The 24849-nt window shown below is 37.0% G+C and overlaps 1 protein-coding gene across 8 annotated transcripts in view; it reads right to left on the bottom strand.

Moving 5' to 3' along the window:
- The window catches only part of PCLO (piccolo presynaptic cytomatrix protein), a 351079-nt gene that overhangs the window by 311649 nt on the left and 14581 nt on the right, over positions 1–24849 (bottom strand). For all 8 annotated transcript variants that reach the window (XM_051795279.1, XM_051795271.1, XM_051795275.1 and 5 more), the window contains exon 3: positions 19594–20985. In XM_051795279.1, coding sequence (XP_051651239.1) covers positions 19594–20985 — 1392 coding nt within the window. The remainder of the gene's footprint in view (positions 1–19593; positions 20986–24849) is intronic.

Raw genomic sequence — 24849 nt, 5'->3', positions numbered from 1 at the left:
CATCATTTATATTTCAGTAGCACTTAAAAACTACAGCTAGGATTGTGCTGAGCAAAATGGAAAGAGCTGGCAGACCAAACAGTCAAGTCATTGACTGGAAAGACAAAATGCAAATCATTGCCCATGGATGGTCAGTTTTAGAATCAAGAGTTCCAAATACCCAGTTCAAGTTCACCTATAGTGAGTGCTATGAGTTACTATGGTTGCAGACAGCCCCTTGGATGAAAAAGATGGCTTGCTTTCAGAATCACTGTAAACTTGAATTCCACTCCTGAATATACTGGTGCATATGAGGGAAATTCTACTGTGTCAGTGCAGCCACTTCAGATTTATACTAATTTAAATGAGAGCAAATGGTGGACTGTAATCTGCTGTCTGACTTATAACAGCTCAGAGGTTCAAATGGAGATGTATATATCGTTTATAACTTTAATTAAAAAAATATCTGATGACATGAGTCCCAACAACACGTAGGGAAGCAACTAACTTGGTTAGTGAAGCTACCAACCAAGCTGCCAGTTGGTAAAAGCATACCTAGCAGGAAAAATTACTGAGTGGACACAGATTTGGGGCCACCTTCTCATGCCCACTGACTAACTTCTCAGTGTCCCTTATGTATTCAGGGTGATCTTACCTTTTATAAATGAAGGATGGTCAACAGTTGTCAAGGTAATTTGCAATTCTGAGCCTGTGACCAGGCCTAGTGGGAAATATGCTTTTAGCTCCTGACCTTGCTCCAGACCTGCTGAGCTGTAGCAGAAAGCGGCATTACAGTGCTTGGCTGTGTCCTGGTGCAGGGGAAGGCACTCAGTTTTTAAGCCTAACCAAACACTTCATTCCTACTCTGAGCCAATAGTTTCAGCCAGGTGGAGCTGACTTTTACTGAAAGTAAATCACAGACTTTTACTGGAAAGACCAAGAATATCGCTGCTTCTGGTTAATACACACAGTCCAACCCCAAAGACTGATTCTAATCTAGGATTTAAATCTCAAAATAAAACTATATATTCAATCCACACAGAAATAACTTATATTCAGACTATACCTACAGACCGATAATGCATAAATGCTTTCTTCTTCGGCTTACGCAACAATTAAATCTTCACTAAATATCAAAATATTTGGGTTTTAAAAACAGTCCTGTTTCTTTTTCCCCCTAAATTTGAGCTATAGGGTTGAATATTACAGAGTCTTTCTTTGGCTTGTCAAGATAATTTTGTGTTTACCACATTAAAACTGTCTCACAACACTAGTTTAACATAATTCCCCACCACCACCACTATGCTATGTCATCATCTATCAGAGATAATGAAAGAACAAATGCAAATAAGCAATCATTTAAAATAGTAATGTATAGTTATGCCTCTGTCAGGCAACCTTGGAACACCTGTCAGAATTTTAATCATATATTTTAATAGAAAAATAAGTATTGTTATGAGTAGTGATAAACACAGTAGCTCACACTAACTATTTTTAATATTGAAGGACAAACTCTTGGCTACAATAAACCAGTCCAATCTCATAGCAATGATACAATTTGATATGTTAATAGGCTAAGTCTGGCAATTCCTGCACAAAATAAAGTTGAAGAGGAATATATCTTTATTACATGTGACAGATATAATGGTGTCAAGTAGCTCAATGCAGAAGAACAAGACATTATCATAAAGTTTAGATGGACAACTGCATTAACATTCAAGTAAATTTGGCTCACAGAGGCAATAGCATCTCTGGGAAGCTGAGATGGTCTCTTATGGCTAACAGAAATATAAATTGCCATAACAGGCACAATCTATGCCTGGACCAGGAGACTGTCAAAAAAGGTTTATGTTAGTATATTCTATGTCAAAACCCAAACAGCACTGTAAAGTGCTTATTTCCATATATCTTTGCATTTGCTAGCTTTCTTCCACAATATTCCTGCATACAGTGTTTGCAATAAGATTATGGTATTAGAGCAACCAGCTACATACACGGGACAGGATGTCTGGACCTCTGAATCCTGCCTCTACTTCAGAACTATCACTGTAATTAGACAGGCCAAAAAGAAGGAATTTAGAAACACTGCAAAGCCATCTGTCTAGGAAAAGGGAAACTTCACTAGGATTGAAACTGGCCAGGGACATCAAGGACAACAAGAGTAGTTTCTATGCTAAACATGCAAGAAAAAGTCTGGACAAGAAAAACATGGGCTCACTGCTAAATACGGTGAATATAGCACACCCTGGCTGCAAAGATGAGGGAAACAAATTTGTTCAGTGTGGAGAAGTCTGCTTCAGGAGACTAACAGAAGCCTAACAGTACTTACGAGGAGATCATTGAGAAGACAGAGCCAGGCACTTCAAAGCAATGCCCAGTTAGAGGACAAGATACTGCAGACATAAATTGAAACTGAATATAAGGAGATCTTTTTTCACCTTTTCAACTTTTTTCGAAGAATTTGAATAGGTTTTCTGCAGTTGTTATGCAGTCTCCATCCTTGAAGGCTTTCAAAACTAGATGTAATAAAGCTCTAATCAATCTGGTGTGGTCCACTGATCCTTCCTGAACAGAAGGTTGGACTAGATAACCGACTGATGTCCCTTCTAATCTCAGTCATTCTGTGTCTGCAATTTAAATGTTTGTGTTAGTTGTCTAACATCCCATTATAGTCAGAGGAGATCTAGTCAATACAGTCAATGGACTTTAGTCAATAATTCATATGACCAAGTGTAGTTGAATCACATTACTTCATTAAACATATTGCTTAATGACTGCTAAGTAAAGTTAACCTTCATCATCTTGACCAGCTGCAGTTGTCCACACCAATTCCACCATGAGGTCCCCCATTAGGGTTAAAATATCAGTTTCCAATCACAAGTCTTCCCATTCTAAAAAATCCCCAAACTCTGAAGTGTCAGAGCCCTCGGAATACACACTTTGTTTTTTCAAAGAAAGTCCAGCCAGCTCTAGGAAAAATTTTTGGTATAGATTTACCTAAAGAAATATGGGAGCTAAAGTTCTGCCATTAGCAGTGTCTGTTACAATGTGTGCATTAAGGGTGACATGACACAAAGATTAGATCAAAGTAAAGCCTCTCATCCCTTTCACCCCCATCTTTGATGCCCCCAGCTATGAGTGACACTAGCTGGAAGTGTCAGAGTCCTGAGTACACCAACTCAGATTCCCTTCCCAGTCTTACATCATCTTTCTGTGTAAACCTCCTCTTCCCTTGCCCACTGGTTTAGGCGTTTGGGTTAGGGGTCTGCTCTGATATGATGTGGCTGTGTAACTCCGGGTGAGATTTCTATAGAGAGCCAAGCTGTGGGAAAACTGCTGTGAGAAGCTCCACTTGGGGTTTCTACTCATTTAGCCTCCACCCACTGGTTTGGGTGCTGCATTGAATCCTCTGTCCTGCTGCATTTACACTGTCTTTGGTTGTACCCAGTTGACGATGGTCTTACCTTGCTTACTTGACCTTTTGGCTCAACCTGAAAACTGCCTCATGACTGCAGACTTCATTGGTGATCACAAACAAGACTGCTGGCTAAGCTTTGCTACTGTCACCAAACCTGCTCTGTGTGCCCTGTTCAAACCCTGTTGGACTGCACATCTCATCAATGAGGTCTTGCTGTCACCCTCAGCTCCCTTATTTACAGAGCCTGGTCATGTTGGCTGCTGACAGCAACTGAAAGTAAAGGATTCTGTAGCATCACCACTAATACAAATGGAAGCATAAATGATCAATCTTTATTATCACTGCCTCAGACTCTGGGTCACCTTATTGATTTATTCAGCAATCTGTAAAGCCACAGGTGCTCTTAAAAGTGAAATTTCAAAATTTATGCCCTTAGTATGCTCTTCAATAGTACTTTTCAAGATGCCATTCCTCCAAATTCTAATCTTTTCCTCCTCCTTCCAATAATATGCATAGACTAAAACCACTTTTAATATATTTCCTTATACTTTAAGTCGACACAGCACATTTCATATAACTCCCCTTCTTCTCAAATAAAATAACTGCACATTTAGGAAAGCCTGAAACAAGATTAAAAAAGTACTGAGCAATCATCCAGAAGTGCCTATGATACACTTTCTGGATTTTGCTGTAGAAATTATGAGTATGTGGCTAAAGTTTCTAATTACAAAAAAAATTATATATTTTCAAAAGTTCTACATCTACTCACTAAATCATTGGCACATAGAAACAGAGCAGTACCATGAAAAGCCAGTATGCATCACTTTAAGTGATTGTACCATGTTAGTCATCTTCCTGAAAGATTTCATTCATCATAATGGTCTTTACTCAGGAAGAATGAAATTTGTCAGCTGTTTTCTTAATAAGCTTTCTTTTTGAGTAGCTCAATCATGCAAACTGAGCTCCTTATAGAACAAGTCACTCCTTCAAAGGAGTGAAACACAGCAGCACCTTACCCATAAGTGGAAGGCTGAAGTACATCAGATTACTCATGAGAAAGTTTATTACTTGCAAGACTAAGCAGATGAGATTACTCATGAGAAAGCTTATTACTTGCAAAACTAAGGCTTGAACTGTTTCCAAAATTGCCTGAAAATTGTTGTAAGTTTGGAAAAGTAATGTTCAGGATTCTAGTGCCATCCCTTTGAACATATCTGGAAAAAACTACTAACAAGAGCTGAAGTTTCTCACCTAGCTAATTAGTTTAGAGGATGAAGCTCTAAAATCCTAAATGCACTATGAAAGCATATCCCTGGAGACAAAAAAGCAAGCACTTAAACCAGTATTTAGTACTGCTTCTGTTAGTTCTTAAGGTTGAATTGTTTCAGTCACATCCTGTCAGACAATACTATCTACTAAAACCAACAAACATATTTCTATCAACTTGAACAGTTGCTTCATGATGCTGATTGACCAACACCAGCCTCTCTGAAATCAGAGTAATTTCCAGCAACTCTTGAGAGGTAAATCACAGAAAATGACATTTATGTTACCTACTTGATTAATTTTGAGACTTCTATCTTCTAAAAAACATCACTGAGACTGTCTTTAATTCATCATAGACATGATGAAACATTTTTAAGAGCCTGAGGAGCTTCAGTTGCATGACAAAAGTAAGATACATTCTTTCTCATAGCGATGGTTTGCTCTTTTGCCACAGTTCAGCTGACTAACAGAGTTTATCTTGTAGTATTTTGTAATCATTCTTTTTTTTTCCCTTGCAGCTTTAATGTCTCCAAAAGGGACCTACTCAGCAGAAATCAGCAATAGAAATTTCTGATCAAACAGAACTAGGTGAAGAAAATATATGATGTTTCGGATCACAGAAATCTGATCCAGTATCACTCTTAATTAGCTAACACCATCTTATTTATTTTTACTAACAATCTGCCTATGGAAGTTCTATCACCATATTAATCATATCACATGCTCCAATGTCTTACCAAAACAAAATTCTTGTAACTCCTTCCCTTATCTCACCTTCCATATTACTTTAACAGCCTTGACAGAACTATGCTGACAGACAGCTTGTCACAAGAGTAGGTGCTGCAGAACTCCTGCAGGGGCAAAGTGCATCACCTTCTCATGGGCCAACAAGTGGAGAAGAAATTACTTGTGTTGTGCCTTCCCTTTCCTTTCATACACACCCCATAATAGCTTAAGCACATATGTCTAGTTTAGAAGCTGTTGGTTCCATGACTTTTCCACCTGTAATGAAAACTGAAGGCAACTGAAAAAGTTAAGACAACTCTCCTGGTGAGCACCCTCCACATAGTACTTGCAGACTGATATTTCCATTTTAGTAGCTTCCTGTGGAAAGAAGTTTTAAAAACTGGATAGCGTTATGAAAGCCTGTCCTCAACAATGTATTTCAGGAACTTCATAACCAGGGAAAACATATGATTAATTGAATTGATCAGTTTATGATCATTGAAGTCCATTCCTGTGACTGCATGACTCTCTACCTTTATCTTTGTAGGTTATGCATAATTCAAATATACACTGCTTTGACTTGCCTCACTTGAAATTACATTACAGTGCTCATTTGGAGTCTGAATCAAAAACCTTATAAAAATGGACCTCGTGTATTCTTTCTATGCACTATAAGGTCTTCTTTGATTTTATTTTGCTCATATATCGATAAAGCCTTCAACATTAGGCATCCAAGCATTTAATAGATCAGACTCCTGTCCTTTTTGACTGAACAAGGAAAAAATTTCACCAAAGTTAAGAAGAACTGGTGATACAGTAAAGATTTAGAGTCTTCATTGGAAACCAAACAGCTTACAAAACATACACATAAATCTTTGAATTAATCACTTGCAATGAATCTGTGCACTCCCCTACATTTACCCCATCAAATGTATTCTAACCACCATAAAACCCAATATGCAGAAATATACACACCATCTGCAGACACATAAGGAAGTGATATACAGTATGAAACTATGCATTTGAATCTCTGTATACTTCCATTATGTTTTATGATGCTAAGAATAGATAGCAGAGGGATGGAAGCCCAAAACTAAACCACGACAGATAATTTAAGAGCCCTTCTTTTTAATACTTGCATAGGAGTTAGGCCATCTGCAATATTCTTCCATGCTGAAGCACTGGCTTCTGGTTTGGTACATTGAGGAGATAAAAATATAACTGCAAGGTAATACACTTTTGTTAACCACTGGAGTTATTACTTTTTATTACACTAGCTTGCAAATAATCATCTTTCTGTCAGCACCTTCTTTCCTCTTGGCTTGTTTCATTTCTCTTAATATTTTAAAAAATGGATATTACTTTTTGTTAATTAAACATGTTCACACAGATCAGTATCAAGTGGAAATCAGGCAATAAGGAAAACTGCTTTAAATGGCTGAAAGTTACAGGTGGAGAAAAGAGAATGACACTAAAACAGTGTTATGAACACAAAATTCAAGATGTATCTCTTCTCAGACAGATTTAGTGCAACAGACTTGAAGTCAAGTGCAGAGAAATAAGTGATGCCAAGGAAACAGCAGATGACATCTATCAACAGAAATAAATATTTTTATGTGAACAGAAACTGTACATGTAAGGAACATTCGAAAATATGAAAGGATTTAGAAGGTGTACCAAGGGAATGACTAGTTTCTAACAGCTAGTACCTGACCCTAATTTATCAGCAAGTACATATTTTTAACTTTGAAATTCAAAATATGACCTTAAAACCGTGTCAATCTACTGGCATTCCTTTTCCTTTTTAATGAATGAGTTGTGTAAATAAGATTCCAATGCATAAAGAGAGGAACCTCTGCAGAGGAAACTGAATTGCCATTGCAAGGGCACCTTGATCTCTCCTGTTTTCTACTACAGACATACAAAGTTTCGTACTGAAAGGAATTAAATGTTTTTCAATTCATTTTTCCATGATTCCTCACAGACAATGAAGCCACTTTCTCTACAGCCTGTGTAAGCAATAGGAAAATAATTAAAAGGAATATTAATCCCCTGCAATACAGACAATTAATCCAACTAAGGACAGAATTAGTCAGTTGGAATAAAGTAAACTGAGGGAAAATGGTGCAACCACTATCATAGCTTCAGATTCACAAAGAAAATTAGAGTAAATTTTCCTAAGCATATATATCCTGCATGCTGATGAAGACACAAACATTTCCCCCTGGTTTCTGTTCAAATTATAATACATCAATAATTCTTTGCTACTAATTATGAATAAGTGAAAAAGTGGAATTTATAACATCTACTCTAGTATAATTTCATTCTAGTGATAATACATCAATTCTGATGTCATAGCCCTAGATCTAAAAGGCAAATGATTACTTATTTTTGAATTGCAAGTTTAGATCAAAAAAAATATAGATTATGAGCTTGCAGAGAATTATTAATTCTATATGGACAAGTCATCCAAACAAAACATTATTAAGAGCATGAAACACCTCATAAATCCTATTAGAACATAGGGATTAACTGTTTTCGCATTCATAAAGGTTCAGAAAATAGATAATTACTGAACAAATTTTCATTTCAGCATACTTCAAAGCCCTGTAAATTACAAGGTGTTTTTAAAGCCTCATACTTTACAAAATGCATATACTGATTCAAGATGCAAAACCAGAAGTTATGCAACTGGAAAACCAGTTACTAACTAATGAAGTTACCTAATTAACCCTGCATTTCTTTGTCCCCCACTGCCTCAGAATAAAAAGAGACACTTAAAAAATGAAAGCCTTTAATGTTTAAGATCACAAGGAGCCCCATAGTTAATAAAAGAAAATAGCATAATTTCAAATATAAACAACACCTCTTTCAGTAGATGTGGAAAGGAGGTTGATTTATGAGGAGGTGAAAGTAGAAAGTGGCATTTAGGTGACCAGGTTCCATACATACAGACCAGGTGCAAAATTCAGTTCCTGGAATATCATATGAAATTTTAGCTTGGATCCTTTCCTGACCATTCCTTCTGACCATAGATACCAAAACCGTATCTATACCTTTTACTGTTGAACTTGTTAACATAACTGGGAGAGGTCAATATACACCTGCCATGGAGATGATCTGCTAGGATATGTATTTTGTAGAGATATCACAGTAATTCAAAACCTGCACTTTATACCTTTGATCAGAATCATGGTATGTGTAAAGTTCACTGTTTTACAGTGACTAATGGCCAGTTTAGAGTTAGTATTCCTTAGAGTGGACAGATCAGGGGTTCCTCTGGACCCCATCACCTCCAAAAATGTCTATAAGTTGTGTTTACAGCAAGTCCTTCACCTCACCTGCTGGCACGTGTGTTCTGAGCCCTTGAGCATGGTATGAAAATAAGGGGAATAAATAATCAGACAAAAGATATGCTTGAATACTTGCAATGTCCTGGGTTGTGTTAGTTAAGAGCATCGCTAGCAGGTCTAGGGAGGTGATTATTCCCCTGTACTCAGTAATGGTGGGAGAGCGCTTCGTCCAGTTCTTGGCTCCCCAGTAAAATAAAGACATAGAAATACTGGAGCAAGTCCAGCAAAGGGTCATGAAGATGGTTAAGAGACTGGAGTATCACTCACCAAGGAGAAGCTGAGAGACCTGGAACTGGTAAAAAGGAGAAAAGAAGGCTCAGGTAGGTCATGTCAATGTATGAGTGAAAAGGAGACGAAGTCAGTCTTCTCAATGGTATCCAATGAATGGACAAAAATTCAGATGAGCATAAATTCAAATATTAGGCATTTCATTCATTCATTTAAGTTCATTTGAATTCAATTCATCATTCAAATAATTATTCATTTAAGAAAATACTAAAGAAAAAAATAAGGAAGGTGTCTAAAGAAGTTGTAGACTCTCAATGTCTGGAACCACTCAAATCCTAACTGGTCCTAAGAAACCTTCTTCAATTGACCCTGATTTGGCTTGATCAAGATGATCTACTCCAATTTATAGGTGGATGGAGCTTCACCCTGCCCAATACAGGTGCTAAAGACATATAGATACTTAAAACATAAAATATATCTTCATTTCATCCTGGAAAGAACAAGGAGCAAACTGAAATGTGCCTAAGGAACTCACCAGGGAAAGTGCATCATGCCTCAGACCAATGCCTGGAACAAGCCAATTCACCATATAGAAATGTATTAAAGCTGAAACTTTCTTGATTCCAGTTACCAATAGCATACAGAAGAAAGGAAAAAGAGGGAAGAGTAAGACTTTAACTGAAGCCTCTAATTATGTCTGTACCTAATTATAAAACATTATGGATTCAAACATAAGTTCCTCTAGTTATGTTGTGCGTTGCAACGTTGACTAGATTTGTCGTTTTAAGGGTGACAGAGTGCTAACACAATCCTTACAGGTCTGAAGAAGAACCTGCCCAGCTAAAGTATTTAAAAGGATGCCAAATCAAATGAGAGATTATGTTTTGATCAGGAGATCCTTCCGCTGACAGTTGATATGGAAGAAAAATAGCAGCGCTCTTTCCCTTTAGAGGTCTGGGATAACAGTGTAATCGAGTCCCAGCTATACTGGGCACATGACTTTAAAAATTCACTACACAGCACAATACAAGTGTTCTTGGCTCAAACAAAACAGCAGCGCATTGTAGGTCAACACAAAGGTGCACCTACAGAAGCCTGCGAAAGAGGTGGTTCTGTTTGACTTGCTCTGTAATGAGTACAAAGCCTACACTTTCCTAGTCTTGCAAATGTCACACCAGGACATCAACATTCAGCCACCTCAGGTAGATACAAAATGGTACTTTTAAAAAAAAACAATCTAACCAGAATCTTGTTTTATTCAAAGTTCTTGCCTTTCTATAACTAAAACTAAATATTGCAAAAATGCAAATGTTTTTAGAGATAGTGCTGAAACTTTAAGCCAATGTCCAGATCTGACTGGAAAAGAAAATAGAAAACAACTCTGTTACAAAAAACTAAAAAACCAGTAGCTAGAAGGTAGGATATATTGAAACTTTAGTGGTTTATCCAATTTCAATGTAAAATTGACTTCTGAGTAAACAAAATCTTTAGGGCACATTTCATTACGAAAACATTTAAGAAATAACAAGTATTTCAAATATTCGTTCAAAAATAACAAGTATTTTTTCCGCTGTAATTCCAAAGCAAGAACAGAGCACCTGAAGGTGCCCAGGCTGGTTTTGATGTACAATGTCAGTTCAATGTTTCAGTGAAAATTCCCACTGAATTTCTGTGAGAAAATAATATTTATACAGACATTTAAGGGTGGGTTTGTTGGTTTGGGGGAGGGTGGGGAATAGGAACAGGTATATCTGACAGTTTTTCCAGAAAATAAGGATCTTAATATCATGCTCTAAATGTACAAAAAGATAGTTACTAACTAATAACCTGAAGACAGTAGTTATGAGTTTGTCAGCATTCAGAAAGAAATGCAATGTCTTTATATTTTCATCTTATATAAAAGGGAATATACAAAACTTAAGATCAATTACAGAAGTGACACCCCAAAAAAAATTCAGATATTTGTATTGACAACTACTGATGAGGGTCAGAGTTATGTTATCAGCTTCAATGTACTCCTGTATTTGCAAATTTTTGCAAGTATGAAAATGCCATTGTAAAACAAACAAACAAACCACAACAATATATTACTTATGGATATGTCAGGAAAATGTTCAGAAATCTCAAATTATTTTTTTAAATATTATCACCTGCAGGTTTTAGCATAATTATTCAGGTAACCACTAGACACAAAATCTTCTCAAAGAAGTAGTTACATGCATTAAAACAGTATATTTAAGGACAAGATTTCCTATGTTCAATTTTTAATCTCTGTACATTACAACTGGACCATTTCCAATGTGAAGGCTGTTTGCTAAGGAAATAAAGGAAAAAATAAAAAAAAAGTGAAAAGAAAACCCAACTAAAGCAAACCCAGAAGATTACTAACCTAGAAATACCAAAAACAGAAGACCACCAGATGGTCTTTCAAGTCTTGCCCTTAGAAGCCTAAGTTACCTCACTGTCTGAGTAATTTCATTAACCTCCAAAACACAGATGGAAAACTAATGCACCTCATCATTCTTCCCAGCGAGCGTTCTGGTCTGATACAGCCGACTGGCTTTTACTTTTCTTCTAGCGATGCAAATTTTTTTTTTCACCCCAACTCAACAGTATTTTGTGCAAAATTCAGCAGCTAATCCCCCTCTTCAACATCAGCCTGTGACCTCCTGTTTCAAATGTTGCTAGACAGCATCTCCAGCAGTTTACTGGCATAAATCTAATCACCTTTCCATAACTATATAATGGCTTAGGTTCCCCTCAGCCTCCATCCTTACTCTTAGTAATACTGGAGAAATCAATTTAATAGATAAATAACAATAAATCTAAAGCCAGGGTTGTTCTCATTCTGGTCCATTGAACTATATAAATTTCAGAAATATTAAAAATAACTATTGGCCACTGTCTCTTTAAATGAATCTTCCATTACTCAGGGAGAAATATTGCTGCATAGAATACAAACAGAAATCAGGGAAGTGTCCCACCTTGGTCACTTTTTTTCTTTCTTTACATCTTAAAGTTTAATTATTTTTACTGCTGGTCACACTTCGTGCAAGCAGTTAAAATTAATTACACTTTTGCAATCCCATTAAGTCTAAAATCACACCATAGCAGTGGCAAACAAGTGATTTTTAGACTTTGTGCAGAATGTTGACCTTTCTTTACTAACATACTGTCATGGTGTGACGAACATTCAGCTTTTGGTCAGCAGAAACATGACATGAAATTTTCAACATAAGCAGGAATTGGAACTTAACTGCTTTAACAACATGAACAGCTTTGTTCTGCAAGAAATGAGATCACAAAATGCTTGCAAATGTTTAAATTGACAGGATATGTCAATTTATATTTCAGTATATATATGTCTTTTCAGAATTTTATTTTTACAATATTTATCTGTCCTATTATAGTCAATTACATTAACAACTATCCAGGGAAAAATATCCTGTTTTCAGATAGATAAAATCCTCAGATATTTTTCAAAATGCTCTTACAGCATTTGTTCCTTGAAAGAACATCAGCTCTTCATATTTCTGGACTATTAAAAAAAAAGTCATTTGAAGCTCCCTCCATAGGTAATTATCAGAAGATAATCGACATAGGGTTTTATAAGAACTCTATGTAAGGGTTCTTATAAAAAAGTAAATGCTTTATATTTTTATGATCACACAAATTATGACAGTGTCTGCACATATCATTAATGTGACCAGATAGCATGCAACACCTTACTAAGATATCTTACCTGGGCACTAAAAAAAAAAATTGAGGCACTTAACATCTATAAGATTTTATCTCTTTGCTTAAGAAAATCTGGAAGTGAGTCATTGGGTCTTATATTGAAATTAACTAAATCTCAAACCAATATTTAGAGTCTCTAAATTAAGCTTTTTTGTTTGTCAATAAAACATGAACAAAAATATATTATTCTGTAATATAAAAGAAAAGCATGAAATACCTTTATCTCAAACAAATAAAGTCTCTTCAAATTACTATTATAAAGTTGAGTAGAAAAATTCAAACAACACAACCTTAGCTTTCAGAAGACTTCTTTCTCATTTAATAATGGGACACCAACCAAATTTCTAATGAAGTAACGGAGAAGAAAATCACCTGGCTCAAGGCCAGGTCAGTAATTTTCCTGATAATCTGTTTAAGATTTGTGACTCTAGCTTGACCCTCTCTAATACTAGTCTATAAACTATCTGCAGAAGAAAAAAGTAAGTCACACACCAGAATCAACACTGGAAGCTCTGCGTTAATTGCTCACCTAAGCATTTTATCTTTCAAAGATGCAAAAACATCTAAAGATGGAATAAATGTATATAGGTAAAGAAGTCATTGCATATGCATTCCAAGTGGATGAAAAATAGCCAGCTAGACAGGAGCTGTGTGTGCCAGCAGCAGTGCTGTAGTAAACATCCCTTTGGATTTCACACCAGCAGTGGCCATTACCAACATTAATAAAAGCCATCTGGCCTTAAATGTCTTTAATGTCTTTATGTCTATATCTCATTGTCGGTTTCAACACAGTTCTTCATTCAGAGAGGTAATTTGGAAACTTTTAGGGACTAGAATAAAGAAAACAAATAGCAGGCAATTAATCATGGTAATAGTGTTTCCAAAGGTCACCCTATTACTTTGATCAATGATACCAATCTTTACTCCTCAAATTTAATTCCAGGGGGAAAAAAAAACCCTAATCTTGTCATCATAAATACTGAAAAGAAAAATTAACAAGAGTGCAATCTTGTAACTAATGTTTTGATTTGCAACCACATGAATCTAAGAAGCCTTGTTTTCAAATACTATCCCAATATCATCATGTTCAGAAGTGACCATCAAAACTTGACTGCCAAAAAATGAAACTGCATCAGTGTATAACTGGCTCTGGACCAAGTAGCCCTACTGAAATGCAGGACACCTGTTCAGAGAAACTTGTGAGAAAGTACAGATGTTTTCATTTCTCTCTACAGTGATGGGGAATTCAAACAGAACCACCACAGGACATCTATTAAATATTTGGATGCAGTGGTTCACTCTTGATTTCATTTCCTCCATTGAAACTCAGAGTGCAAGCTCGTGGGGTTTTGAGGAAACTGGGAGACAAGAAGCTTGACTGTAGCAACCCAGTAACAGCCCTGAACTGAGGATGGGAGTCCTGAAGTCACATCTATTTGCAGATCTGTATTTTGTATATCATATTAGTAGAGAACAAATAAACTTGGCAAACCGCCACCACTTCGTACTTGACTACGAGCAGGTTTTGTTATTATTATTTTTAAGTAAAGTAGCTGTAGTTGATCTGTTTAATGCCAAGCAGTATTGCCTTTGGGTGAACTATTCTCAAAGACACACCAAACTCAGACCCCAAAAGAGGTTTCACCTCATGTCTGGACTCCAAAGAGGTTTAAACAGGAGCTGGATGCTGCTCCAAAGGAACAGATCAAGCCACGTGCAGGAGGCAGAGGTTCAGGTCTCTGGAAAATCATCAGTCAAAGCTGGATTTTTTGCAACATAGCTTTAGCTGAGGCATAAGAGAAGGACAGAAGCTCCTAATATACTTAAAAGTATTGCGGACAAATTAAGTCTGTCTTTAAGTATTTAAATACTTCTGCAAATAAGAATATCAGAAATCTAACTCTGTTAATGAAACGTAAGCTCTTCAGCCTTATTTAAAAAGTGAATTTGGGGATTATTTTTTAAAAAATATATTTCTCTATGTTCAATTTTGACTAAATCATTCATCAAAGTGTCATTCCATATTAGCCCTTCCATTCTGTATATATGCAATATTTGTGCTTTACAGGAAAAGTGGAAGAGGCGAGTCATTCTGCTGTAAAAAAATATTTCCACTTAATGTTTTTTTCTATTATGCATATCGAATTAGTTTAACAGGAGAAGGGTACCTCATTTGAAGTTAAATTAATTTCATTCTGACAGTCAAGAAATACAGTGGAGTTTTTATCATCTAACATACACTCTGTTTTTCAATGCCAGATTTTATCTTTCAAAATAATAATTAGCAGTAGTTTTAACATTTTCTCAATTATAAAGAATTATCATTTAAAGGAAAAATTTCCATACATTTTAGGGAGTATATTCTTAGCCTATTATGTTCTGTTTTATTTAGCCACTGTAATTAAACAGTAATAGCATTCACTTTCTTACAATCAAAATTTTAAAAGGATCTTTAAAGGGAGAGAAAGAAGCAGAGAAGATAAATTATGCAATTGAAAGGAGTGGTTGTTTTTCTCTTGGTATCTTTAGCGCAAATTCTTCTTCACTGTGTTTCCCAGACACCATCTATTTCCAAAACAACTCATCACCAAACATAAGAGAGGAGATAGAAATTTCTAATAGAAGTTAAACCTGCCAATTTGCAGAGCGATCTGAGCTTTTTCAAATAGGGAATACATGACACTACAGAGTTGTTAATTAATTAAAGATAGGCAATGTGTGTCACCTCAAATGATGCAGTATACTATTTCAGGGATTTTCAATACAATAATAGATGGATTATTACTTTATGAAGTTGCTGCACACTTCCTTTAAGAAGTCCAGGGCACATTTGGTCATTCAATAGCAGGGTTTGATTCACTTAGTATAGGTTTGGGGTTTCTTTCAATTACTCTTTTAAACCCTACTTATAAAGCTTGAAAAATGGGTCACACTTGCTCAGGGCCTCACTCCATTTGCAATTACATATCAGTGAGATTTTGGAAAAACAGAAACTAGCAGAGTTTGTGCAGGGACTCACCTGAAAAAAGATTATGATGATATAAGAATATGGATTGGACAGGAACCATCAAGTTTTATAGATTCCTGCGGTCGTATCCATCCATGTCAAACAATTTCATACAGACTATATTTGATATAGTAAATAAGAAACATCACTCCAAAATTGTTTGTATTATCTATTATGATTGTATCTTTTTCAAAAAAATCCCTAGCAAGTCAGAGATTTTATGTCTTTTCTGCCCTTCCCCAGTCATCCCTGTCCTTCTCTATCATTCAAAACAATTCTCTCCTTTCTGTAGCCCCAGTAATTTATTTCACACATGGAACATTCTTAACTTCAGAGTACCTTTCCAGATAATTTTATAGCTATCAGTAGACTAAAAGGTGCTTCCGTTATTCCCTTGGCAGTTCTATTATATTAAATCCGTTAGCACACTCACATATACACACATCACATTTTCAGCTCTTTTTGTTCATAACATGTGACTGTTAAGATGGTATCTTTTCATGTTGCACATACAGATTCTAAAAATCTGGATAGCTTATTTTTTCATAGCTTAGTTTTTAATTTTTTTAAAATTATTATTTTATTACTGCATTAATTTATCACAGGTTCTAAATTCCTGACCCTGTTACCTCAACACACTTAATTACATTACAGGCAACCATCTCCACTTCTGTTCAATATTCTGAACAGCTTCACTGAATTTTAAATGCACAAAATGGTCGTTGCCACACATTTCATTTCTGGCTTCAGCAGTTGCGATCTTGTGCTTTGTTACTAAAAATAGAGCTGCTTCCAACTACCTGAGCTGGAAAGCTAATTACAGAGCTGGTAAACAGTGCTCCTCCCCATTGAGCAAATGGCAGAATAAGGAGTCTGCTAATGCACTAGGGCTCCCATGGTCCTGTGGGTCTTTGAAATCTATCAAGTGTCATTTATTTAATCATCTGTGGCTGTTTGCATCATGGATAAATTACCATTTAAGTAAATAACTGTTTGACTGTTGAATCAACAAATCATGGAGAAAAAGAACAATCAGCCCAATTTAGAAAAAAGTATTGTAGCCTAATTCTCTGCTTGCACAAAGTAGATTTTTTGATTTTGACTAGGTGAGAGTCTAGTTCTTATTTCTTGCAGTAGAGAGGTTATTAGAGGACTGACTGCAGCAGCTTGAAGACTTTTTTGAAAGTTATTTCTGTCATACACAGGCAAGAACAAACAACTTCCACTGCAAGAAAGCACTTTATTCCCTTAAAAATACCCAGCCCTGTCTGCAGTACAGCAGCACGTTGACTGGAAGAAATTCTCTGCTGAGAGATCTTAAGGTAGAAGAGCCCATGGGGTTTAGATGCTCCTCTGCATTTGGCAGTGAAACACTGATTTCCCTGTTCCACGGGACTGATCCTTAACATGTAGCCCAATACAAGCTTTGTTAGCAACAAGGGTTCAACCACCACTCGGTCAATAAAACTCAACTCATTTTCAGCCATTACTGAGGCAACAACATGTAGATAATACTTAAGCAACTATTCAAATAGCTGTGATACAGTTGTAGCCCCAAAGCAAAACTAATATATCCATTATGTTTGTTCATCCAAAATCCCTTCTGGGGTCAAGAGGGCATGTAGCTTCTGGAATTATATTTTTTTCTTTGAATGCAACATATAGGAATAAAAGAATTAGGTAGAAAACCACCAGTAAGACCAATTTTTAAAAGCCTTTCTATTTCTCCTTCCTAACCCCCAAAGAAATAGAGACAAGTAAATAAAACCTCCAAGACTGTACTCAACAGATAGAAGAATTTGGTGGAGGAAAGGAGTATGCAAGTGAGCATAAACTACTGGCTTGTCATCATGTTTCTGTCAAGTAAGAGGTATCCAGGGCATCCAGGGACAGAATTGCTATCTGAGGGTAAACATTATTTACACAGCTCATTTGGGAGAGGAGAGGATGAGCTCCCTCTTCTGTCTCCAATCTTTATGAAAAGGAAAGTTGGGAAGTGTTCAGTTAAACTAACCACCTCCTGTTGTAAAGGAAAAGTAGGCTGCCATTTTTTAGCAAAACTGATTGGAAAAAAAAAAGGCAAGACAGAAAATGGGGACAGAGGTGGAACTGTGTAGTACAAGGAAGAAGAAAATGCAAGCAGAAACAAAGAAGAGAAAAAGAAAAGGGTAAGGAAGTCAGACTAAAGAAAATCAATCGTATTTCAAGCTCTGCATATCACAAAGAGTGGAAACGAGAAAATTTTCTAACAGTAACAGTGATGGAAAAAAAGAAACAGAGCATCAGCCTTCTCATCTTAAACAGAAGAAATCCAGGGAACATGACTGCACACCACAAAGCAGTGTCACACCATCACACCTAAGTCAACTCTGAAGAAGTCAAGTCATGCATTGGAACTTTCATAGCTGTCATTTGAGCACAGTGTTTCACCAGAACTGACACATCTCATTTCCATGGTACTCAGTGTATGCACACCAGAATGCCTCTGAGGAAAGTCATACGCATTTTTCACATTTAAACACACTAAACACATTAAGTGTGTGTGTGTTTGTTTGTATGCACACAGCTGGACACACAGGGTGTGTTTGATGGTGTTCAGTGCATAAACATTAAAAATCAATTGAATCCTGACTTTCAGTCACTGATCAATCTTCCTGTGTTTTCAGACCTTTCCTTCTGACCTAAATGACCACAAAGCCATTAGACAACATATTCATATATTTGATAAAATCTGCTTATTATAGCAGGACAAAGGACTTTCAGATGATAGTATATTCAAGGAAATAATCCACAAAAAAGGGCATAGGCAAACAACATAAGCAATATTTTCCCCGCAACCTGATATTTCTTCCAACATTTTTTCTCACCTTTAGTCAGAGATGCTGTAATCTTTAACCCTGGGAGTAATTTTTCATTTATTCATTCAGATTTCAAAGACAGAACATTGACAGCTACTGTCTTCATGTGCTGCACAGACCAACTTACACATTTAAATTACCCACAAGTATTTTTAGGTGGTTTGCTTCTGTTGAATTAAATTTGCCAAATTGATAGGGCAAGTAATATATGCTTCCACCTCTCCATTAAGGTAGTATAAAGTTTTCAATCCCCTTCTCAAAAAAAAATTACAAGGGGAAAGGAAGAGGATAAAAATATAGAATGTGAAGAAACTGTTGACAATAAGTTGTGCAATTCTCTGAAACATAAGTTGCTTTCTCGGCCAATCATGGAAAAAGCACTTTCCAACTCACACTGCTAAATGATGAAGTAACTTTGTGAACCTTGCATTGTTGCACCAAAAAATTACGTATTCTACCACACAGGTATCACTCAAACTTCAATCTTCTTAATGAGTATATCAGCATATGCAAAGAGTCCAGAGCCAGAATGAGATTAATGGAATAAATTTAGGAATATATTAAGCAGGAGAGAAGGGCAATAGTTAAGCATTAACATATTCCTTCATTCAGTAATTCTGTGTATCAGAGGCACTGGTTAGAGAAGCACACATTACCAGACAACACTGAAGCATATGAAAAAGAACTTTATCCCATAAGAGATTGAAAGTACAGTAGTTTGCTGTGTCATAGTAGCACTACTTTCTAAAGAGCTCATAACCATATCTGCTTATGTCTCAACACTCTAGCAACCACCTATACTACACTCCCTTAATATGCCGAAAATTCATTGGAAGTGCTATCCAAAAACTGACCAAATTTCATACAACATAGATACTTAATTTTAAAAGCCCTCTGATGATGAAATGCTCCAATTTTTCTTGACAATTCAACAGTTAAAAGTCAGCTACAGGCTGGTCTCCACAGCACAGGGAGCCTGCAGGTAAGAATACAGGGTAAATACAGACTCCATTGCCTTACCTCAGCTATGTGCGGCATCGGGTTAAATCCACAGAGATTGCACACAACTTTCTTGCATTCTGTGCAGGTATTAAAGTTGGGAGGATCCTTAGAACCAATATTTAGTCCAGTTTTACAAAGGGGACAAGATACTTCAGGCTGGCTGGCTTTCTCTGGTTCCGACAGCCCAGGAGGTTTTTTAGCTTCAGTAGCCTGAGGCTTGCTATCTTTTGCCAAACCAGGTTTCTTCTCTAAATCAGATCCTTTAGTTGTTAAAGCACTATCCGCTTTTGATGGCTCCGGTTTCTCGGTTGTAAGAGGCTTGGCTTCTTTTTTTGCAGGAACAGCTTTTGGAAGAGGCTGAGCCTGACCAGCCTCTTTGGGGGCTGCCTGAGGGGCTGGAGGCTGAGGTGGAGGCTGGGGCTGTTTTGTCGCAGGAGCAGGTGCAGGTGGAGCTGATGTCTGAGACCCTGGCTGACCCGCTGTGGAAATTAAATTTGAGGCCTGGCTGAAGATTGAAGCTCCAAATCCAAAGAGTTTCCCAGTAACTGTTTCTTGTGGTGTTGTAGGCTGAGGCTTAGGGGCATCAGTGATGCCTCCCAGATTAAGGCTGAAACGCCTTGATTGCTCCGGAGTTTTCTGAGGTGGCTGCTGTGCTGGCACTGGCTTGGGTCCTGCCCCTGCTTGTGGGCCCTTGGGAGCTGGTTTGCTATCAGGCTTTGGGGCTGGTTTTGTTGGTAATTTTTTAGGGTCATCTTTTGTTTGTGTTGGTTCAACAGGCTTTTGAGTTTTAGCATCTGGTATAGTCGCAGGCTGAGACGCAAGCTTGGGGTCTGACTTCTGCCGAGACACCTGTGGAACAGGTTTGGAATCTGGCTTATCCCCAGCTGCATGTGTGTCCTGCGACGGCTTGGCAGGCTCTGGCTTTGGGGAATCTGTCACTTTCTGTTGAGTTGGTGGCGGTTTGGGACCTGCCAAGTCCTGTTTCTGCCCTGGTGCTGCAGAAGTAGGCACAGTGTCTGCCACAGGCTTCTCTACACTGGGTTGTTTTTGCTTATCCTCAGCCTGCGTTGGCTTGACCTGATCAGACTTTGGAGTAGCATCTATTTTCTGGGATGTCTCAGTGGGCTCTGGGTGGGGTTGTTTCGGTTTTACAGGGGGAGACCCAGGCAAGGACGGTTGCTTTTTCTGTGGCAGGGTTTTTTTAGATTCTGCTGTCTGTGAAGGATCAGGTTTGGGAGAAACATCTTTCTTTTGAACTGGCTGTGGCTGGGGGGATGGTTTAGCTGTTGAAGGTGGAATGGGTGTCTTCTGTTTGGGTGGAGGTGGCTGTGGCCCGGGACCATGACCTGGTGCTAGGTCACCCCCTAATGCTCTTTGCATCTGGCAGTTTAAACAGAGCCATTCACTAATCTGAAAAAAAAAATAAAGGTATTATAATTAGGATAAGACAAAGTTAATAAAATTAATACAATAAAAGGCTACTCCAACGTATGCCTTCTTGCAGTTTTTCAGACTTCTGTGTGAAAAGGGAGAAATATTATCACTAATAAAGTTTGCAGTTAACATGCCCAACTGATTATTTTCATTCTCCTCCACATTCCAGTGAGTCAAACTATCACTGATCCCATGATTCTAATGCCTTCACATTCAGTTTACACACATATGAATACTGGAGAATAAAAACTCAGCAGAATGAAAAAAATGCATTGGAATTTCATAGGACCTAGCAGTGATTCATTTACAGCAATGATTTCCCAGAATAATGGCAAATACTGCTAAAATAGTTTAACACATCAAGCGTGCTGAGAGAAAACAATAATCAGAATTAAAACACAGAAAATGCATAATTATCTTTAAGCATACATCTATTGAGGTCAGCTTATGAACAGCTTATGCTTTACATAATGGTTTAAATTACAGAGCACAGGTACTGGCAGTAATATGTACCCAATGAATTAGGCACAGAGGTATGTTAATGGGCACCATGTATTACATAGATTTATGCTTTACCACCAATTTCAGAGGCAAGTCTTCATCTGGAATCAGTGACAAGCTTTGCCTAAGTTCTGATGGTGTTTCAAGAGCCTTAATTAGGCTTCCCAAAACACCTTTGTTATTAGAAGTAGTTACTAGGGTAATTTTTCTACTGTACTGTGCCTCGTGCAATGGGCCCCTCTCTTCACGCAGAGGAGAAGGAATAAGACAAATAATGTATTTACCCATGTTTCTCCTCGATTATGGTATCTCTCAACTTCAAAACATTTTTTCTCCTTCCTAAGCAGTATTACATGAGAGGGAAACCATATTTTCTAATCAGAGAAAAAACCAGCTTCACAGTCTGAGGAAGGATCAAACTGGCTAAACCAACATGTGGTCATGTGCTATTTTCCACATTTTCCATCACCAGCAGAAACATTATAGAGAGCAAAAATGCCATTCTCCTATTCTTTAGTCAGTGTGTGAAACATAGGGTACCAGCTACAGCATTTGCAGGCACCACAGCAACAGAGGGAACTGCAATTAGGAGAACACAGAACATAGGTCTCTTTTCACTTAAGGGTGAAGATTTCTGGATGCTGTTTCTCAGTCAGGTCTCGATGATTTTAGAGGTCTCCTATAAAATAAACCATTCTGTGATACTATGAAATCTCCACCATACATCATAGGACAAATCTGGAGGTACTACATGCAAAGAAAGGTTATGTCTGTGTAATATCAGAGTTCACTGGAAGGAAGGAACTCTGATGTCATGGATTGAGGCAATGAATTCATTATTTGGGTGTGCTTTGCCAGTCTTTTATTTTTCCAGCAGCAAAAATTTAAAGAGAACAGTTAGATGCAGCTCCCTAAAACAATTTCAATTATTCTGATAAACATGGTATATACACACACTCTGGAATATAAGCTCACTATTACTAAAAGCTTCACAAAGAGATGACAAATTTTTGCCCCAGCTGTAAGTTCATAGTAATCAAGTCACCATTAGTAATAAGGCTGCTTTATCTTCCATTTTCAGTGTAATTTTTTTAGATTGTTTAAACAATTTTCTCATCTACTCACAAAACCCATATAGCAAGTGACTGTTAAAAAGTGAAAACAACTGAAACAAAACTGGAACACATGTTTAAGTTCTACCTTGAATTATGAAAGGAATTAAGTTCAGACCTGCACAGAGGACCTGAGCAAGGATTAAATTAACTTAACTCCCATTTTGTTTGATTAGTGATCAATTCCCCTACTCAATTTCAGATATTAGTAGTTTAATTTAATTAGATACATACTAATACCATTTCTGGATGAATTCTTAAGGGTTTTCTAGAACATTTAAGTGTAATCAAAGATCAGGCTGTGACAGTTGTCTGGCTGTGGCAAAGATTTCTTATATTAGGGAAGTGAGCTCCCTTCAACAGTGAAGAAAGACAGGATCCTGTGAGGAGCTTTTTAATGGGCCTAAGCAAGGAATGGCTTTTTCTCCAATCCACAGAACTTCTACAGATATTTGAACAATGCAGTTTCCATCACGATTCACTGTTCTTTCTTCTTGTTGATGTGAAACCATGGCAGTAAGAGGTGCCTACCTGCTCTAGGTCAGCTTCCAGGAAATCTAAATTTAAGTCATTACAGCACCTGTAAGGCCTCAAATGAAGTACCTGTAGGGTTGGGTGGGGCTACCAAATGTTTGAATGATCCTTATGTTTAAGGTATCCAGATTCCAATTTCACTTATAAGCATTTAGGCTTGTCTTCAACATGTAGCTGGTGCAGTCTGATGCTGCTACCTAATTGAAGTCTAAACCTTAACCCTCAGCCACTATTTTTTCCTATATGTATGTGTATGTATATATATATATATATATATATACATACACATATAGGTGCATCCTTGGTATGAAACTGAAGCCTTTAAAACCAAAATGAATTTGCTACTCCTACAGCTGAACTTCAAAATGGAAAATGTAGGAAGTTTTACTTCATTGTATTATTTTTTAAATCTTTCTGGTTTAAACATAAAATTCCTCCCATGCATTTTAGTGGGAGGAATTAAGTGCCAAAACCCTCAAGTCATTACGGATTACACACATCATCTTTAAAAAAATACAAAACTGCACAAACTATAGGCCTGTGATTGGAACTGCAGGAGTTCAAAATAAAGTGTGCTACATGATACAGTTTTCTAGCAAAGACTCACCTGCAATTACAGAGATTTTCTGCAAGTTTTAACAGGAGTAGACTTCTGTTAAATAAGATGCTTTTACTCATTATTGCTGCTGTAGATAACTAAAAAAAATGCTGCTGTAGATAACAAAAAAACAAATGTTTCTCTAGCCTTAAAGGTGTTCCTGGGCAGCAGTTCTGCGACTGCAGTTGGGAGCACCAAATGAATTTACTCAGTATTTAAGTAACAACATCAATGGAGAATTATTTGAAGAAAAATTATAGCACCATATTCCATAGATTATGAATGCACAAAGAAAGGTAAACTAATAGTTGACACCAATAACAAATATGAGCTACAATTCCATTCTTCTCCCTATCCCAAACAAAGCCAACACAACTGAAAGCCATTCAGTGCCTATTCCTTTCTTCAAAAGGGTTCAGATTTGTTCTAACTGAAGAAACCCATCAAAGCAAGTGCATCGACTGATATGCTCCATTTCTATTCCTGCAGATGATGTAGGGGAGGAAGAGAATCCATCTTGATTCTAAGATTCCAGATGTACATAAGAAATAAATTTTGGCTTGCAGATGGAGCATATTTCATACAAAAATTACTGGCACACAACATGAATGTAACTCTCATAAGCCATTTTAACAGTCCTTTTGCAGATCAGAGACACACTCTAAGGCAATGGGTCTCATTCTCATTTAGACCAGTCATTTGGTGCTATAAAAAGGAACTTAAAGATATGCATAAAATATTAACAACCCTTTACATCACCACAGAAATGTAAAGATTTATAAAGCCTTTAGATTGCCACAGATATTTAAATGGACTTTGCTGACATTGCTCAGCTTCAAAGCTTTATCGAAAAAATCAGTTTCTAGTCTGAAAACACAGAAGCTTATTTGGTTCCTGACAATTTCAGGGAGGAGTGAGGAAACCAGATTTGGCTTTTAGTAGACATTTTTGCCAAGATGCTAAGAGAAACATAAAAAAATAAAGTGCTCAAGCACAGGATTTTATGCAGCTTTGTGCAGAGTGGTAGAATACTCTAAGAAACAAGAAACTACATCAGAAAATCCTGTCATGAACAAAAAAGAAGAACTATCACAA

The sequence above is a fragment of the Manacus candei genome, unplaced genomic scaffold, assembly GCF_025592945.1.
Source record: "Manacus candei isolate 608988 ecotype Guabito, Panama unplaced genomic scaffold, ASM2559294v1 h1tg000042l, whole genome shotgun sequence".
Classification (NCBI taxonomy): Eukaryota; Metazoa; Chordata; class Aves; order Passeriformes; family Pipridae; genus Manacus; species Manacus candei.
The sequence above is the reverse complement of the archived record's forward strand: the minus strand, read 5'-3'. Positions and strand labels throughout refer to the sequence as shown.